This window comes from Salvia hispanica, chromosome 6 (genome assembly GCF_029641045.1).
Source record: "Salvia hispanica isolate PSC_SH4W2 chromosome 6, Shi_PSC_v1, whole genome shotgun sequence".
Taxonomy (NCBI): domain Eukaryota; kingdom Viridiplantae; phylum Streptophyta; class Magnoliopsida; order Lamiales; family Lamiaceae; genus Salvia; species Salvia hispanica.
In genome coordinates this window covers 37,995,350-38,014,848 of record NC_142697.1, presented here as the reverse complement: position 1 = coordinate 38,014,848, position 19,499 = coordinate 37,995,350, and the positions used below count along the sequence as shown (strand labels likewise).

Genomic DNA, 19,499 nt, shown 5'->3' with positions numbered 1-19,499 from the left:
TGTGTGAATTTTTTTTGTTATATTTATATTGTAATTAGGTTATATTAATTGCTCAATATTTCGTCATATCCAATGGAGCTTTGGATGGACCTGAATAATATCTGGACAACATTCGCAGAGCTGTATGTATTGGACAATATTAAATTATTGTATATGCATAACATGAATGAGTAGAATTCAATGCGACCAACAATAATTTTCAGCTATTAATTTATTTAAATACTATACAATACGTATAATTTCATTGTATTGGTTTATCTCTAAACAACAATTACCCCAATTTTTTTGGTAGAAATTTAGTTATCTCGAGCATGATAATAGTACGTACTAGTATTATCCATTGTCACATTTTAAAAAGTATTTCGTTATAGTATTCTTTAGAAATATAAGCTGAAAAATGGTTTTATATAATCTAATCCCAAATCAGCGGCGCACATGGTCTTTTAATCATTGGCATATTGTAAAGAGTCGCTAACGATTATTTTGGATTTTTCTTTATCAAAATATATTCTGAATTGGTTTATGCTCCAACTCCATTTATTCCTCTTTTGTTAAAAACAACAGTTTCTCAAACTTGAATCCATCCAATTAACAGTTTCCTAATCCAAATACTAAAAACTATTTTTCACTTAAATATGCCTATAGTTATTGGGTGTTTGAACATTGTGTGATAGCTAGACTTGATAGGTAAAAATATATAGTCGAGCATTTAAAGAATTTGATAATTAAATAAATCTTAAATTAGTGCTTATTATCTATATATCACTAAAAGCGAATGCAATCCCAATAATATTTTTTGCAATTAACAAATACATGAAGTTATTAGTATGTTATTAATTCCAAGGACGTTATATATATATTACGTGAATAATACTGGTATATTATTTTATTTGATAAATTAATAGTATAAATTTAAAAGTTGTGTTAATGGACTCGAGATGTTAAACACTCTACTACTAGGCAACACAAGTATATATAGTAGCACATTTTATAGGGAGTAATTTATATGGGATGTGGGAATAGGTATCACGATCGACACACTATTTCATTTGATCTGACCCCAAACTAAAAGTCATACAGTAATATAATGGAGTTCTTATTAATAAATAATGAAACAGGTTTGCTGGTTGTCCTTGACTGAGAACTCAAAGCAAATTAGGGCCTAGCTAGTTAATACTAACATTTAAATAACTAAGACAGTTGAGAAATACACTAAAGTAGAAAACCTAAATTAATAATTGCAGTGCAAAATAAAATCCAACTTGGGAGATGAGACATTAATCCTCAGCATCTGCGAAATGATCATATGATTTGACCTTGTAATGTGTGACTATTTCAATATAATTAGCCTTTTTCCTAACGCTTTTAGAAAATTAATTAATTAGTTTTTAAGCGGACAAGGTTTTGATATTATTATTTGTTTAATGGTACAAAAGTCAATCTCAATTTTGCACATTGTTGGAACCGATAGTTTTAACTTTTAAGGCCGATAATATGGGATATGTATCTAATTGTATAAAACAAATTTTGTATATGGTATAATTTATTCAAATAACAGATGGAGTTTGTTTTACACGTGTGTACTTATTTGGCAAGTATGACTAACTAATATTTAAGCTTGATTTAAATTATATGTCACTTCTAAATGCAATAATTTACTCATGTTTGGTGATAAGTGGTTTAATATTCTCCATAAAGATATAGTCCAATACTATGAAATTTCCTAGAAATTAATATATTTTTGGTTTTATTACTAAGAAAAGGCAACAATGGTAATGTAACCAAATATAAGACGTAAAGGATTGATAAATTACCATTTTGAGGGATATCTATGAGTTTTCAAGAAAGCAATATATTACTATATCAATCTATATCACTAAGATCTCAAACGTAGCAACTAAATACATGTATATACATAGAAAAAACTGTTTTCTCAAGGATATGTAATCATAAACTCCAAGTTCATTATTTTCCAAAGAGATCATTGGTCTTGATTTAAAAAAAGTGGACAGATAAACTATATTCATGAAAATGAAGATAGTTAAACAACATTCTCACTTGGCATAAGGTGGAAATATGTAAGTTTTAGTTATAAAAATGTCTCCAACACAAATCTTATAATAGTATTTAATTAGATTGAATCTGTCATAAAAAAAAATCCGATTCGAGACAAAAAGAACATATATTCTAGATCGTGCTCATCGCACATCGTTTCCACATGTAATATTCCGATAAGATCGATTACGATGATTAAGTTAAAAATTATGTTTTGATGATTGATTATTAATTATCACTCTTGTAAACCGTGTAGCTAGGGCAGGTTTCAATTGGGGTTTGCCTAATTAGTGCCTTGTTTGGGTCAACTAATTTATCTATAAATCCGACTACACAATCCCACGCCATCTATACACGTTTTGATACGACTGCTCAATACTAGTGTTGATTGCTCAGTCAATTAAAATTTGCACTTTAATTAGAAAAAATGCCAAACATGTCGCTATCTTTGGCCACATTGACTTGGTAGTCATATAACTTATAGTTGGGTTATCAAAGGGCATTGACTTGAATAAAGAAAATAATTGAAAATTCTTCTCAAGTCATTTCCTCGAAATTAATAAGATATGTATATATTGCTCAAATCAAGTTGGGTCATTACATAGTTGCCACTCGTCGCTATTATCTTTATTTCTTTCTTTGTCTTCAACCCATTTGGAATTTGGAAATTGAAAGGACCAATTTCAAGTTGCGAGTTGCTACTTGCCTAGCTACTTGGTTGGAATAATAATTATAAGTTGCTATCTTATTTATTACTCATGTTATTCAATTTATACAGTGACTTATTTGACTAAGTCCGCGTGTATACTATGGATGCATCGATCAAAGAACCGTCGGTTCTGATTCTGAAAAAGTTGGAACTGATTCACGTACAATTCACAAATCATAAGTTTTTTTGGTGAATTTTGTGATCTTTAATTTTCAACAATTTTTAATTTTTTCAATTTTGGCAAATCAGTGTCACAATTAAAAATATAGAAACAGAACCAGATTGATAGAGCCGGTATGCCAATTCGGATAGATGCGATAGGTGCCGGTTTAAGCCAGACATCCCATAGAGTACACAAGACAAGAACCTCTTAAATCTTTGTATATAAGTTATAACTAAGTACTTGATTAAAGGTTCCTGGTAGGCTAAAATTCAATTGTCTCCATGTGAATTTTTTAAACTAGAACTAGATAAACATTTAATAAATGACTTCACTTCGTATTGTAATTAATTGATATACTGGGACATTTCTTAGCGTGTGACAAATTATCTAACCTAAAATGGAACATATTTTAATTGGAACCCAACTGCTCTAGATACTATGCATGTGCTTGAAAGGACAATATAAAGAGAGAACATAATTAGGCCATAAACCAAATATTTATTGCCTTCTGGACAAACAGCTCACGTGCTTTCTCTACCAAGTCTATAAAAAATTCAATCTCTTTTCAGCCCATTAATCTTTATTCTTCAAGAACTTCTACCTGCTTTACAACAAGACATGGGTAAATAAATATATACTCCACATATATAAAGTAAAAAAGCAGTCCCACTCCCACCTCGAACAACATTAAAAGCCTTTAATTAGTTTAAGGTAAGAAATCATGGTAGGTTTTAACATATGGTGTGTGAGATTATGGTTGGTGCATAGGGTTGTGTGTCTCATTTTCTTTCTTTTTTTTAAGAATAGGGTTGTGAGAGTTGGTATATACCATATACTTCATCGATATTCGGAAATGTGCTATAATCAATAATCAAAACGTATATCATAGAAATAACCAAGTTCACTCTTATTATATGCCATTATTGCATGGAATGTGACATATAAAAATGAGACATTTATCTGGGAATCATATTTATTTTTGAGTATAATACATATTCGAAAATTGAAATAGTAAACACCATGATTATGGAGCAAAATGTTGCGAGGTTTATGTTTAGTTGATATTTATTGCGTGTAGTATCTTATAAATGTACAAGTCAATTAATACATGTGTAATAGGATCGTATTATGTACCAAACTAGTGTTCAAATGCAAAACGTAGAACAATTCACTATAAGATATCATTATAACTTTACTTGCGGTTCATTATTAAAATTCAGATTTTGAAAAACACAGATGCTATTGTATAATTTTAAAAAAAAAAATTGAAAACAAGGATCTCATATATTTAGCGTTTATAAGTAGTTTGGAGTTGATCACACTCCATGTGTATAATGTATGGGATAATCTCGAATTACTTGATATTATTGCATATTTTAAGTGATCCCATTTTATAGGAATGTAGAGTAAAGGTAAAATATAAAGGCCCAACAATAGTTATTTGGGCTTACAAATGAGCAGCAGAAACTGAATAAATTTCTCATCTCTAACAAATGGGCCTTAAATACAATAAAGGGTTTTAATCTAGCCCAATATCCATTTTATTAAATGGGCCACTGGATTTTATGATATTTTCCGAATTATGAATTCCTTTGCGATTCTTGATTTATAAAACCAAAAATCAAACACAATTCGAGAAGAAATGGTTAAAGAGAAATAAAACAAGTGCCTTTAAAATTACAAAAAATAGAGCCCCGTTAGCAAAATCCTATAGATAAATCCCTAAGGTGGCATTCGGTTGTCATAACTAATAATCATGAGACTATCCATCTAGGATTAAGTAGTGGGATTATTTTAGTTGGAGGGGGAGACTATGACTAATTATCATGAGACTATCCATCTAGGATTAAGTTGAGGGAATCAATCTTATGAACCAAACATGATACATATTTAATCATGAGATTTAGTCTTGCCAACCGAACACCACCTAAGAAAGCACAATATTACATGACATCAACATACATAAAAACAAATTCACATCTAGGTTTTGGATATGGATGGCATGCACGTGTGTTGAGTATAGACATGTTTGGTAATATGATCTTCTCAATATCCCTTTACCAAGAGGCCATTTAACTCTTTCACTTGAGAATTAGTGTGGTCAACTATTTCATTTTGGGGCCATGATTTAACATTTTATCAAACGAAATCAATGCCTATTTATTCATCCATTTATAGGTTAATTATTGGCATGTAAGTACATGAGTTATAGACTCATAGGCCATATACGAAATTTGTCTACATGGACTTGACTTGTGAAATGTTGATAGTATGTTTTTGGCTTGTTATTGGTGTTTACTAATTTAGGAGAAATTTCGACATCCATGTTAGCTTAAACTTAGAGGAATTACAATCTCTAGGTGAACTCAAATGAACCATGCAATCACATAGATCATAGAAAATTGATATTCACAATGTTTTATCCAACTTTCTATAGGGGCATCCAACCAATTTGTGAACCAAGTCTTCTTTAGTAAGCCATATGGATACATGAACTTAATTAGACGCTTACAACATTTGTATTAGAGACTACTAAAAATATTAGTATCACATAGAAAGATGTGTTTGATGTTCTTTCATTCTTTTTATTTGAAACTATGCATATATCATCCTCAATTCCATCGATATCAAGTCTGCCGAGTCTTTCATTAGAGTTTGATATTTTTTTAGGATGAAGTACCATATTTAAAGTTGTGCTCGTGATAGAAAGACATTCTTCCAGACCATCCACCATATCCATATGTATGTTTAATGCTTAGTTTATTATAAACCTTTCAACTTGTCCATGTATAAAAGAATTATATAAAGAGAAATTTAATAATACTAGTAGATAAATATAATGATTGAGATGTGGTTCTAGTTCTAGATATTTCAGCAAAAGCATGGACGACATTGATCTATAAAGATTGCGTCACAAGATTAAATTTATTTAATTATTATATCTTTGTATAATAAGTGTATTATCTTTAGCCTTTAAAACTCATCATTTTTTCCCACTTTAGTAAAATCGATGAGGACCCATAATTATCTCTAATTGATTCTCATCAAATCAAGTACTTCATCTTTCCCAAAATAAATTAGTCCACACCAAAATGGGATAATGAATGATATAATTATCGATAATCATATCATTCATCATGTAGAGATGTATGTAAAGATCAATTTATAAAAATATACTTAGAAATGATAAGGTCATCGATAACATTGAAGCATCAAGCATCATTACGTTATTAACTCCTTTCAGGCATAAAAAAATTATCAGAAAATAAATTGTATAACTTAATTATCGTAATTTAATACTATTTCATTATTTTTTGTAATATAATTGACGCAATGTAGCACCTACAAGCTCATTAATAGAGCATAACTCACATATTTACAATTTATAAATAAGTTCTTTTCCTACGAAACGATTAATAAAATAAAATCTCAAAGTAAAATTTGATATGATATAGAATCATTTTTATGCAACAATGATTGCGCATTTTTTCAAGGTGAATTTAGGTCAAGTCACACTCATAGTGTCTTCCCCAAAGAGCATCTTTGACAAGCACTACATGTTAAATATTAGCTTGGAAAACCGTAATGCTAAAAGAAAATGAGAAAACCTAATCTCTGAAACCCATAACTGTAAATTTATAATTGGATCATAAAATGATTGTTAAGGTTGACAAAGAAATTGTTCTCTTCTTTTTCTTGGTAGCATTGTATGTGATTCACGGCAATGAAATCATTGAAGTATTAATAATGCGGAAGCAATTGAAATCTTCCATTATTTCAACTTTGTGATGTGGCCATGTGGGAAATCCATAGCCACATTTGTGGTTGCCTTTTTTTCGATAACATATACAACTCTCATTTTTTGTTATAAACGATATAGTAGAAGTATTAATTAATTAATCATAATAACATAAAACAAGATATGGATAAAAAAAAAGGCGATACTTTGAAAATTATATTATTATATATAGAGAAAGAGAGGCCCACAAGAGGCCCAATGGAGAAGTGTGGCCCATTTAGGGGAAAGGAGAGAGGGACAGTTGCATGATAGAAATTGTAGAGTGGAGCGACTGCAAGCGTCACAGACCAATCAACGATGTTTACAACTCAAAACCTTAAAGCAAAAGATACACACACAGCGGTCTGTGACAGTAGCAGTTACACATCTATTTCAGTTGTGCATGTGTGCGTGCACACTCTTATGCTTATGCATGCACGACTCTACCCCAAATCAAATTGCATTTTCGCTGCCTATATAAATAAAACTATATTCCGGGAAAACTCCGGAAATTTTTTTAGTTGACTTATGGTTTTCAAATTTTATTCGGAAAAAAAAATTTGTTGATTCAGATCATTAATATGGGTTTTTAACAATCTAAATCACCTAAAAATATTTTGTTCGAAATAAATTTTAATCAAACAAAGGCTCTAAATTTTGTTCAAAAAAAATTCAGATCATTAATTTCTTTACGAAATGGTTATTTAGAAATTTAAGATTATAACTTAAAGTGAATATTGCCAAAAAAGAAAATCAATCAAGCCATGCAAGTGCAACAATTTAATTATAAAAAAATATATGGGTAGAATGAGTCATATATTGAGGACTTGAGGTCAACTTTCCAATGGAGTAGAGCATTTTTGTGCATAAATTTAGCGATAAATGGGTTAATATATAATGTCAAAATTCATATGCCAAAGTCAATTATATTGTAACGTGGATTACCTTAAATCCATTGGTGACAACTAGATTATATAGGATTAGTGGTCGATTAGATAAGAAAGGTTTATACTTGACCATGTCCCTATACATGCATCTTCATATTTTTAATTATATGTACCTTTTGTTACTTTTCTCAGTGATGATTCTAAAATGAATCGACATTGAACTTATAAAGATCATGATTTCAACTCAATACATTGGAGCACTCCCCATGCTCTTCCTAATAACTCCCTTATTTCTCCCTAACTCCTGCCACATCAGCACCACATCAGCACCAAAATTTATCCCCAGTTTTTAGCCAACTTTTAGCCAACTGCTCCAATGGTTTCTCCCTTATTTCTCCCTAACTCAACATTTCATTTTTACATCATTACTAATTTAATTGTTTTATTTTTGTATATAATAAAGCTAGCTAATTTAATTTATAAGACAAAACAAATAATATTAATAAAGTTCGTTGTATTAAACACGAGTAAACATTACAACGACGAAAATTAATTAAAAAAAAATAGTACAGGAATGGAAAAAAAAATTCAAAGTAAAAAAATTCAAGGGCGGTGGGCGCGGTTTCTATTTGCCCACAATTCTTCGATCATATCGTGTTGTAGTGCTCGATGGGCCTCCTTTTGGTGTATGTCCATGAACGCCTTGAACCGTTCATGTTCGTTGTACGGTACACCCCGGCGGGCGGACTCGGACTCGGTTGAGACACCATGACTCGATGATGCAACACTGGTGTCGTTGGTGACGTTGAGGACGTCTTCGTGTTCATCCTCGATGATCATGTTATGCATGATGATGCACGCATACATGATGTCGGCAATATCCCCCTGGTAGTAAAAGCGCGTCGGGCCCTTTACCAGTGCAAATCGTGATTGGAGCACCCCAAACGCCCTCTCCACATCCTTGCGCGCAGACTCTTGCGCTCGGGCAAAATACTTTCTACTATCTCCGATTGGGCATCTGATCGTCTTCAAAAACACGGGCCATTGCGGATAGATGCCGTCAGCCAGGTAGTACCCCATGTTATGCACATTGCCATTGGCCGTGAATTCGATGGAGGGGCCTAACCCATTGATCCGCTCGTTGAAAAGGGGCGAGGAATTGAGAACATTTAGGTCGTTGTTCGACCCGACTATACCAAAATAAGCATGCCAAATCCAAAGCCGTTGGTCGGCAACGGCTTCAAGAATGATGGTGGGATGCGTACCTTTGTAGCCGGTAGTGAACTGGCCTCGCCACGCGGTTGGGCAGTTCTTCCACTGCCAGTGCATACAGTCGATGCTGCCGAGCATCCCCGGAAAGCCGTGGGTCCTCCAGTGCCAATCCAGCAGGAACTGGCAGTCAGCTGCGTCTGGCGAGCGAAGGTAGTGCCCCCCAAATATCTCTCGCACGCCCTGACAAAAATTCTTCAGGCACTCGTTGCCAGTCGTCTCGCCGCATTGCAGATACTCATCGAACATGTCGGCGGACCCTCCATATGCCAATTGTCGGATGGCAACAGTGCATTTCTGCAGGGGCGAGCTTCCCTGTGGCGTCTCGCTGGAGCCAGAACTCGGGGTAACGTGCGGACAACGCATTAACAATGCGCAGGAAGAGGGAGCGGCGCATTTTGAATCGGCGACGAAATACATCTGCCGGATAACGTGGTTCCTCAGCAAAATAATCGGCGAACAGCCGATCGTTCCCACCAGCGTGGTCGCGGGGGATGTATCGGCGCCGCCTGCGGATTGGCCGTTGGGGTGGCTGCTGCATTCGAGCAAGCTCGCTTTGTATGAAACGGGAGATATAGTTGTTGACTGGGTTGTTGGCGAAACCCGCGACATCCCATCCGGTGGGAGCGGGAGGTACCTCCTCTTCGGAAGAAGAATGAGATATCTCCTCGTCGGACCGAGAATGAGAAGATGATTCAGAATTCATTAAATATAGATGGAGAGAGAGAAAATAAATGAAGAGAGAAAATGGATGAGGATGAGGAGAGAATGAAGAGAGAAAAGGGATGAGGATGGGGAGAGAATGAAGAGAAGGTGTGTATTTATAGGGGAGTAAAAATAGCCGTTGGGTATTAAAAAAAAAAAAAAAAAAAAAAAAAAACGCCGAAAATACGCCGAACGCGCCCTACTGTGGCCGGCGTTCACTCGGCGATAAATCGGCGTTAAAACGGGAAAAACGCCGACTTCTCCCCATTGCCGGCGAATACTCGGCGATACCCGGCGTTAAAACGCCGGTTTTTATCGCGGAGTGCATTTGCTCTTATAGTAGTATATAAATTTCACACTGTATCTCTCTCTACAGACCAATGTAAATCGACAATACAGAGGATACAAATTTGTATGTATAGTGCATATTTAATGTTATGTTCTTGAAATGTCTTAATATATGGGGCACCGACAGACAGGAAAATTGATTTCTTGGCTACAAATTTTAGCTTAGACCGGACCCTGCTCTCTCCTTTGATATCCACCTATCACTCTTCCAAACACTACGGTTGAAATATTTATTATATCATTAAAACGCAAATTTAAAAGCAATAAAAAAATTAAATGAGCAAAGACATTGATTAGTTAATGTCTATCACAACTGAGAAAGAAGAAAATGAATCAACGTGAAAATCAAAATATACTTTTATGTGTAAAAAATTTGGATATGCTCTAAAATATCCCATGTTTTTGTACGTGGTCATATTTGAATTGCTTGATTGATTCAAAATTTGACACACAAGATATGGGTCTGGTTACCACAAAAATTTATACTATGAAATATAATTCCTAAAACTTGAAAATCGAAATTGCAATTTGGCAACATGTGAGTAAAAGTGAAAGGTGTGTATTTTGGCAAAGCTCTAAATGGATGCAAAGAAGAGAAGGGGCCATCTTTAAAGAATTAGGGGGCATTTGGGACCCTTATGTCTATTGTTTGCCTAGCAAGGATTGAGACTCATCCACTAGAGTAAAAATGACGAAATTGCCCTTGAGACTTAGCCCGTGGTCCAGTCGAGGCGAATCCATGTTAGTCACAAGATTGGCCTTGAGCTGTCATCTTGGAATTCACTAGCTTCACTAAAATCGAACTCACGATATAAAATTAATCCTCTGACACCACGTCAAATTTGTGAATTTCGAAGGACCGGTATTCTATAGTTAAGCTAATGAGCAAAATGATATCTCTAAAAATCAATAATGTGGAGTAGTATTTATTAGGATATCTTTAGTTGAATACTATTTAACTCTTCTTCCCAAATCTATTACGTACTAAATCATTAAACTACGGATTCAAGCACATCGGGGGTGTAGCTCATATGGTAGAGCGCTCGCTTCGCATGCGAGAGGCACGGGGTTCGATTCCCCGCACCTCCAGTAACTAATTTTTAATTATTTTTCCCATTTTATTTTCTTGTATTTACATTTTATTTTACTTTCAATTCAATTGTAGCCTCAAAATTCCACTCATTGGTTTTCTAGATTTTTTTGCAATCAACAACCCAGTTGTTATTTTAGTATTAGATGACAACGTATGTGTGTAGTAGGATTTACTTTCTTTTTGGGATTAAATAAAAAAAAAAAACAACTTTTACCAAAGAATCCAAGGCAGAAAATTAGGATGAGCCCCACCAACTGACATATTACCTAAACTCTAACTAACAAAGTTTAATAATTATTATTATGTTCATAGCAAGACATAGAGTTAAAACACACGTACACACATATTGAGGGGAAAAAACAACAGCCAATGATTTTGTGAACAAAAAACAACAATTTTCAGTATGCATAATGATCTAATCAAATTTATGCAGTATTATCTACATAGGGCGTGAACCAAAATTTGATCTTTTTTTAGCGATAATAATAATTTGATGGGATGTAGATTCTTTTTTTGTTTCTCATGTCCATGTCAATTGGGGTAGATAATTTGACTAAAGTGATATGGATTTATGGACTGGTCTGATTATTTGAGATTTAATTTTTATTTTTATATTTTTCACTAGTTCATCATTATATATAGTACAAAAATATCATTAATACGGTGGCTTGTTGTTACTACTACATGTGAGTGTATTTCTTGCAATATTTCTAATTTTTTAGAAAAAAAATTCACCTTTAGCTTCAAGTTTCCTCAAGGTAAAGTGGGATTTCAGTTTCTGTTTTCCTTTTTCTGCAATTTTGGTGGGAGGATTCCAATGTCTGTTGTTGTTCTAACAAAGTGAAGAACATGCTTTCCTTTTTGTCTATTGTTCCTGTGTGAATCTCAAAAATGGTGTTTTGAGTTGGATTAGGCTAGTTTTAGGAATAGGAAAGAAAAACTCAGAGATGAAGTTCATGAAGCTGGGATCTCGCCCTGACACATTCTACACCACAGAGGCTGTGAGGTGATTTTTTTGTTTTTCTGAACAAAATTATATTTTATTATTTTCAAGAAATGATTGAATCTTTGAACCCTTTTAGTTCAACTGCATGAATTCTTGAGCAAAATGCAATCTTGCTGTAGTTTGATGGAATTAAGGAGTTCTTTTTTGTCTTTGCTGTGAGGTGATTGTTTTTAAAAACTCAATCATACCTTGATGTTTTCAAGAATGATTGAATCTTTGAACCCTTTTAGCCTAACTGCATGAATTCCTGATCAAAATGCAATCTTGCTGTAGTTTGATGGAACTTAAGGTGTGTATTGCTTATTTTTTAGGTCTGTTTCATGTGAAGTTTCAAGTGATCTTATAATCCAAGTAAAAGGGAGCAGATATTTACTCCATAAGGTGAATTTCATGCTCATTTTTCATTGCATTTGAGCTCTTTCAGTATAGAAATATAAGAAATGATCCAAATGCATAAATTTGATGTTTGCAAGCACAGTTTCCTCTGCTATCCAAATGCCTCCGCCTGCAGAAGCTGTATGCAGAGAGCCCTGAGTCGACCTCGGAGCTCCAGCTGATCAAGCTCCACGGCTTCCCGGGAGGGGTGGAGGCGTTCGAGCTCTGTGCCAAGTTCTGTTACGGCATCACCATCACGCTCAGCGCCTTCAACATTGTCTCGATCCGTTGTGCAGCAGAGTATCTCCAGATGACAGAGGATGTGGAGAAAGGCAATCTCATATACAAAGTTGAGGTGTTCTTGAACTCTTACATCCTTCAAGGCTGGAGGGACTCAATTGTGACATTGCAGACCACCAAGGCTTTCCCCTCACTATCGGAGGAGGTGGGGGTGACCGGTAGGTGCATTGAGGCAGTTGCCTCGAGGGTTTCGGCCCACCCGGATAAGGTAGGCCGGGCCCACAGCTGCTATTCGAGCAATGGAACAGAGAGCCATAGGCATAAGGATAAGGATAAAGGGTGGTGGGGTGAGAACTTGGCAGAATTGGAGATAGATCTTTATTGGAGAGTGATGGAGGCAATCAAGTCTGGGGGGAAGGTCCCCCCTCACCTCATCGGGGATGCTTTGAGAGCTTATGCGTCGCGTTGGCTCCCAAACTTGGGTAAGGCAATGGATGCTGAAGGTGAAGGTGATGATGATGGTGAGGTAGATTCAAGAAATAGGCTGATTTTGGAATCAATTGTTAGCTTATTACCAGCAGAGAAAGGGGCTGTTTCTTGCAGTTTTCTGCTGAAACTGCTCAAGGCAGCTAATGTGCTAAAAGCCTCTGTCTCATCCAAGAAAGAGCTGGGAACAAGGGCAGGGCTTCAACTAGACGAGGCCACGGTTGCTGACATTCTACTGCCCCGTTGCTGTGAAAATGGGACGAGGCATGATGTGGACACCGTTTTGGCCATGTTGGAGGAGTTCGTGTGGCGGGGGCCGAGCCCCCCTAGAGTTGATGTTGAGTTTCAAGAGATGAGGAGATCATCCTCTGCATCACACACCTCCAATCTCAAGGTTGCAAAGCTTGTTGATAGATTCTTGCAAGAGATAGGTAAAGATGCAAATCTGCCTATGTCCAAATTCATTTCCATTGCTGAAGCAGTCCCAAATTTTGCAAGGCTCAATCATGATGATCTCTACAAAGCCATTGATGCTTACCTAAAGGTAGCAAAGAGATTTCAATTCTTTGGTAATTTTTTTTTTTTGAAGAATGTGTTGTGATTGTGACTAATTGTGCAGGAGCATCCGGAGCTGAGCAAGGGCGAGAGGAAGCGTCTGTGGCAAATCCTCGACTGCAAGAAGCTATCCGTGGAAGCTTGTATGCACGCTGCACAGAATGAGAGGCTCCCTCTAAGGGTGGTGGTGCAGGTCCTTTTCTTTGAGCAGGCACGGGCTTCAATGGCGGGTGGCCAGCTTCCAAACAACATGAAGGTGCTCTTGGAAGGGCAGCCGACTCCTTCAAAGGCGAAGACCTCGTTCAGCACCTTGCCACCGGAGGACCAGTGGAGCGCCTCCGGTATAAAGTCCCCAAAGTCTAGTGTTTCGACACTAAAGATGAAGCTGGCTGAGGATCACGATCGCGTGGCTAAGCCTTCCAAGATGCCTAGCAAACCTAAGAGTATTTTCAGCAAACTCTGGCCTATTAGTACAAGTGGAAGTCCAAAGAATTGACAGTTTTTTTTTTTTTTTGCTCAATATGCTCTAATTCTAGAAGACGTCATTAGGAGATTTGGACTCAACCAAGATTAGCTAGATCATAAGGGAATAGTTTACTTCATTTGTAATTTTGTATAATAAATGTATTTCTTGTCAATTATAATTGTAGCTTGTTATAAGGTGTTGATGATGACTTAATACTTTATTGTCGATTTTGTGTTATAAGTTGATGGAGTTTAATTGGTGCAAAAGTTGTGAATGAGACCAAGATGAATCAAGATTTTGGATATAGGAAATTTTAGTAAGAAACGACGTCGTTAGGAAGTCCCAAACTCGCTGACCTTACACATCTGATAGATGCGTATGATCAGCCTAAACATACACATAGACATGACATCTATGACTACTGAGCATCCACTGCATTGCTCTGCATAGGCACAAACGGCGTCGTTTCACCTTTACTTTTAGATTCCCCGTACGCAATGCTCTTGCTCCTACGGAGGGTAGGGGAGCGGTGCAGCCTGCAACGGAACGAGCCAGCGTGCGTGGTAGGGGAGCAAAGGCAAGAAATGGACTTGGTTCTTGCCAATGGAGGTGGGGTCACCTCTGGTATTTCCACCTTCATCTCTTTTCTCATCACTCCATTTTCCATTGCATCAAAAAAAACAAGGCTTCTTGATTTTGGAGTGGATTTGTGCAAGAGTTGGAGAAGCTACACTACAACTTGTTTGGGGAGTTTAAATAGAGAGAATTGAATAATTGAGATAAGAAAGGTGGTGGACATTATTGGGTTGGTATATTTTATTTCATCATCAATCTTTATCATTCACATGTTGGATAGTCTAGTAACCAAACTTTGAGTCAAATCCAACCACAAGAAAAAAAACCCACTTTTTATAAAGCTTCTTTTACCCACTCTAGTGATTACACACACAAAGATCAACAGGAAATTTTATCCGAATCTCTTTACTTTTTGATAATTTATTGATCTATTTTGTTTTTATACATGTTCTTGCTTTGGATGAATCATCAGAATAACGAGGCAACAAGAGCACTTTCTGGAAGGGTCCCATTTTCCATGCCTTCATTTGCATCATATGGTTGGCCACTAATTGTTATTTTGGCATATAAGAATTGCTAATGGTGCTTAGGAAATCATTATTTTTTTATATATTGAATGTTTACTCTCTTTTTTTAATTAATAGTAATACAAATTTTTGTTGAATAGTCCATTCTTCTAAATAATTTTCAATTTCAGAAATCTAGTAGTATTTGGTAAAAATAGTTGCTCATATATTTATAGTGATTTGAGTATATTTATTTGTTTAGATGTCCACAATCCCAAAGAAATGAACTCAATTCTCACCCAAATCAATCGAAGAAGAAGAAAAAGAAAAAGAAAATGAAAAGAAGTAATTTGACATTTTGACGTGCCAATTCCTAGTTCTAAATGTTTGGGCTTTGGGTCATTAGGTGTAACTGGGCCTTCATATTGGGCTCACTTCGAATATCTTATTTATCTAGGACTTTGGCCCATTAATAACAAGAATATGAATGGACTGAATGTTTGATTTGTATTCTTCCATGTCGGATAATTTCTGAGTGGTTTGTTTTTAAGTGGCAATTGAAAAGTATTCTTTTTTTTCTTGTTTGGAGATATGCATTAATACATCTAAAATACTACAAGATAATTAGGCTTAAATTGTGACATAAGAATCCGACACACGTTAATTAATTAAACGAGGTAAAAGGTGAATTGATAGCAATTGAAAGGTGTTATATATATTGTGTACTGACTATTAATGAAACACGTATACGGTATATATACGGCACCAAATATTAGTCAAAATGGTTGATATAATTTTGTCATTAATTTGATGATTTAGATGGATTAGTATTTAGTGTGGTACAATTCCTTACTCATTATTTCTTGGTTTTAGATTTACTTCAATAAATAATTTCACAACAACAAATTATTTATGACCATATGGCGTATAAATAAATGTGGAGAATATTAAAAAAAAAATATGTTTTTTTATAAATATGATAAATATAAGACATCATAACTAGGTAAATAAACAAATTAAACAAATATTAAAATTTACAAATACCTACGGATTATCGATACAATAAACCATCAGCATAATGTAGGTTTACTGACGGACGCCTACCCATCGATAATACGGATGGAAAAACTCGTCGGTAAGCCACATATTTCAGCATCACATGTACACTGACAGACTCCTTCGGTCATCTAACATTGCACCCGTTCCAACATCATAATCATTGGTAAAATTTGATACTACTAGACTTTTTAGATTTAATTTATCGACACGGAAATCTATCGATAATCTCCACTTTCGTAGTGATTGGTTGGATGGTGCGTCTTACTAACTGAACAACTTTTTGTCTAGATGCACAAATTTATGTAACACGTAAAATTAAGTGGATTCAAATTTACCATAATTAATCCAATGTTTATTCCATTTAATTTTATTTGATAGTATATTGTATCACAGATTCACATGCTATTACTACTTAAACTAAGTACTAGCTCTTCCACACACATTATTACAAACATGCTTTTAGGTTTATAATAATTAATATTAAGCTCCTATACCTTCATTTGATTTAATATTGCGAGATTATATCTGGAATCATAGAATAAGCTAGGACCATTATTTAATTAGTTGGTATATAATTGAAGGAGTAATAAATAAGAGAAATTAATTAGTGAGTAGAATATATTATCCACACTTTACCCTTGCTAACACGCAGACGCAGGAGTTTCAAGTGTAATTATGGCTAGCTTAACCCAAAACTACAATGGTCCACCTCTTTATTTGCTTTTAATTAATTATTGAAGGTTAATTACCGTATTCATTTTGGGAATACCTATACAATAAACTAACTCATCTATATACGTCTTTATGGAAATACTATTTCCTTTTATTATTCATACTTGATAAAAGAGTACATAAAAAAAAAATTAATAATTAATTCGTATAGATTTGGAAAGAGTACGCACTACGGAAAAAAAAAAAAAGAACGGCTAAGGACATTTTTTAATGTTAATAAGGATGCTAATTTATGTGTCTAATTATACCACCAATACTTCATAAAATGTTCTTATTGTTGGTGTCCAAACAAATAAAGCATCCTAGAAAATAAAAGATTAAGATAATTTGCCTTCAACTTGGACACGCTTTCCTTTGCGTATTTTAAAAAATATTCAGGCGTTGGTAATTGCGTTTCAATTTTTGTGTTGTTGAAAGATAAGTTTTTTTGTAGTGACATATAAATAATTATCAACGAATTTTTGTGTCGTTGAAAGATAAGTTTTTTTGTAGTGACATATAAATAATTATCTCTTCGTTGAGAACTAAATGTCTCAATTCGGAGTTTTAGAAAATGCAAGACAAGTTGATTATAAAAGTTAAGTGGATTGCAGATTTTGCTACTTCTGTATAATAAGATATTAATAATGAACTGATAGTATGCCAGATATATTTACTACTACTAATAATAAAAAAAATATATTTAATTATGATTATTATAAAATGATACTTACATAGTTTCATTGATTCATCCATAATTGAGGGAGGTTGTTATTCTTGATTCGTCCTGATGTTAGCAAAATGTATCCCTTTCAAAAAAACTGGAGTTCTTATATACGCTCTTCGCACGTGATTAGAATCTTGGTTTGCTATTTTGGTCCGTTTGCTATTAGAAGTTGCGATTTACCTTTATTACTCCGTTCGTCCACTAAAAATGGTCTCATTTTACTATTTTAGGGTGTTCACAAAAAATAGTCCTATTTCTAAAAATAGAAAGTTTTTATCTCATACTTACCCACTTTTTTCAATTCTTTACTTATTTTTTCTACGTATCTCTCTTGATCTATTTTTTCTCCTTTGCTCTTACTTTACCAATTTTTTATTAAAACACTGTCCGCAAATGAAACTATTTTTGTGAATGATTAGAATATATGATAAGTAGTACTCCCTCCGTCCCAAGATAAGTGACTTGTATTCCTTTTTGGGGTGTCCGATTATAAGTGACCTATTTCCATTTTTAGCAAAAAGTCATCCCTCTTACTTTATTCTCCACCTACTTTATTCTCTCTTCTCTCCTCTACTTTTTTTCTCTCATACTTTACTCTCTCCACTTTAACTTATTTAAATATCATTCCTTAAATCTCGTGCCCAAAAGAAGTAAGTCACTTATCTTGGGACGGAGGGAGTATGCACATTTCACTCACATGTTATATAAAAGTATAAGTCATTATAAAATTGAGGCTCAAATTTCACTATTTTTTTTTATCAATTTTCACTTGTATCTAGTACTTCCTCTGTCCCATAAAAAATGCAACGTTTTCCTTTTTTGGTTGTCCCATTAAAAATGAAACGTTTCCTTAAATGGAAACAACTCTATCTCTACTTTTTCATCTCTTACTTTACTCTCTCTTCATTAACTCACAAAATAACACTACATAAAATTCCGTGTCGATTCTCAAATGTTACATTTTAAGTGAAACGGAGGGAGTATTTCTTAAAATTTGTGATGAACTCAATCAGGACTCCTAGCAACTGATGGACGGAGGGGGTATATATTGGCCACACATTAACAACAGCTCGTGCGAATCATCAATAATACAAAGACAAATGAATAGATGTATTGTTGCAAGATTAAAAACTATTGTGAAAAATTATTGTCCATCTTCAAGATTATGTTGTTTCAATAAGTTGGTTTTCTCATAAAAGCAGCCGCACACGATTTACATTAAAACTCTTTTAAATTTCTACTGCTTAAACTTTATAAGACCGCGTTTGGCTCCTCTATGATTGAGCCCACGTCACGAATGAAAATAATACTACTCCTACTCACAACTTACTATAAAAGGCAATACATTATTCGTATATCATTGGTGATCAAATAAATATTCTACCCAAGATGCGGATAATCCTAGCTATTGAAACTTTGCAAACCAATACATATTTTTGTTAGCATCTTAAATATAAGGTGCATATATATGATATTAAAAAGAGGATACGTATTTTTTTTTGTAGTTGATCCTAATGTACAAATCATTCGTTGGGTCCATATTAATTTAGAAATGAAGAAATATTTTGAAATTAGACACCAACAGAATTATACTCCCTCCCTCCATCACAAATTAATTTAATCGTATTCACTTTTGATCTGTCCAAACTATTCGAGTAATTATTTATGACAAAAAAATTATTCTCTCTCCTCCTTTTTTTAGTTTCATATTTTATTCTCTCTTTCTTCCAAAATTATCAAACACCAATATCATAAATCTTATGCCCAAAAAACACATAAACACTA

The 19,499-nt window shown here is 34.4% G+C and overlaps 1 protein-coding gene and 1 non-coding gene across 2 annotated transcripts; both read left to right on the top strand.

Moving 5' to 3' along the window:
* The first annotated feature begins 10,930 nt into the window (after positions 1 to 10,930).
* On the top strand, positions 10,931 to 11,003 carry TRNAA-CGC (transfer RNA alanine (anticodon CGC)). The gene has a single exon. It is a non-coding gene; the product is annotated as a tRNA-Ala (tRNA).
* Positions 11,004 to 11,672: 669 nt separating this feature from the next.
* LOC125207349 (BTB/POZ domain-containing protein At1g67900-like) lies at positions 11,673 to 14,329 on the top strand. Its single transcript, XM_048106643.2, has 4 exons — positions 11,673 to 12,013; positions 12,325 to 12,394; positions 12,492 to 13,658; positions 13,734 to 14,329. The coding sequence occupies exons 1-4, from the start codon at positions 11,955 to 11,957 to the stop codon at positions 14,163 to 14,165; spliced, it is 1,728 nt and encodes a 575-aa protein (XP_047962600.1). The 5' UTR covers positions 11,673 to 11,954; the 3' UTR covers positions 14,166 to 14,329.
* Positions 14,330 to 19,499: the final 5,170 nt, after the last annotated feature.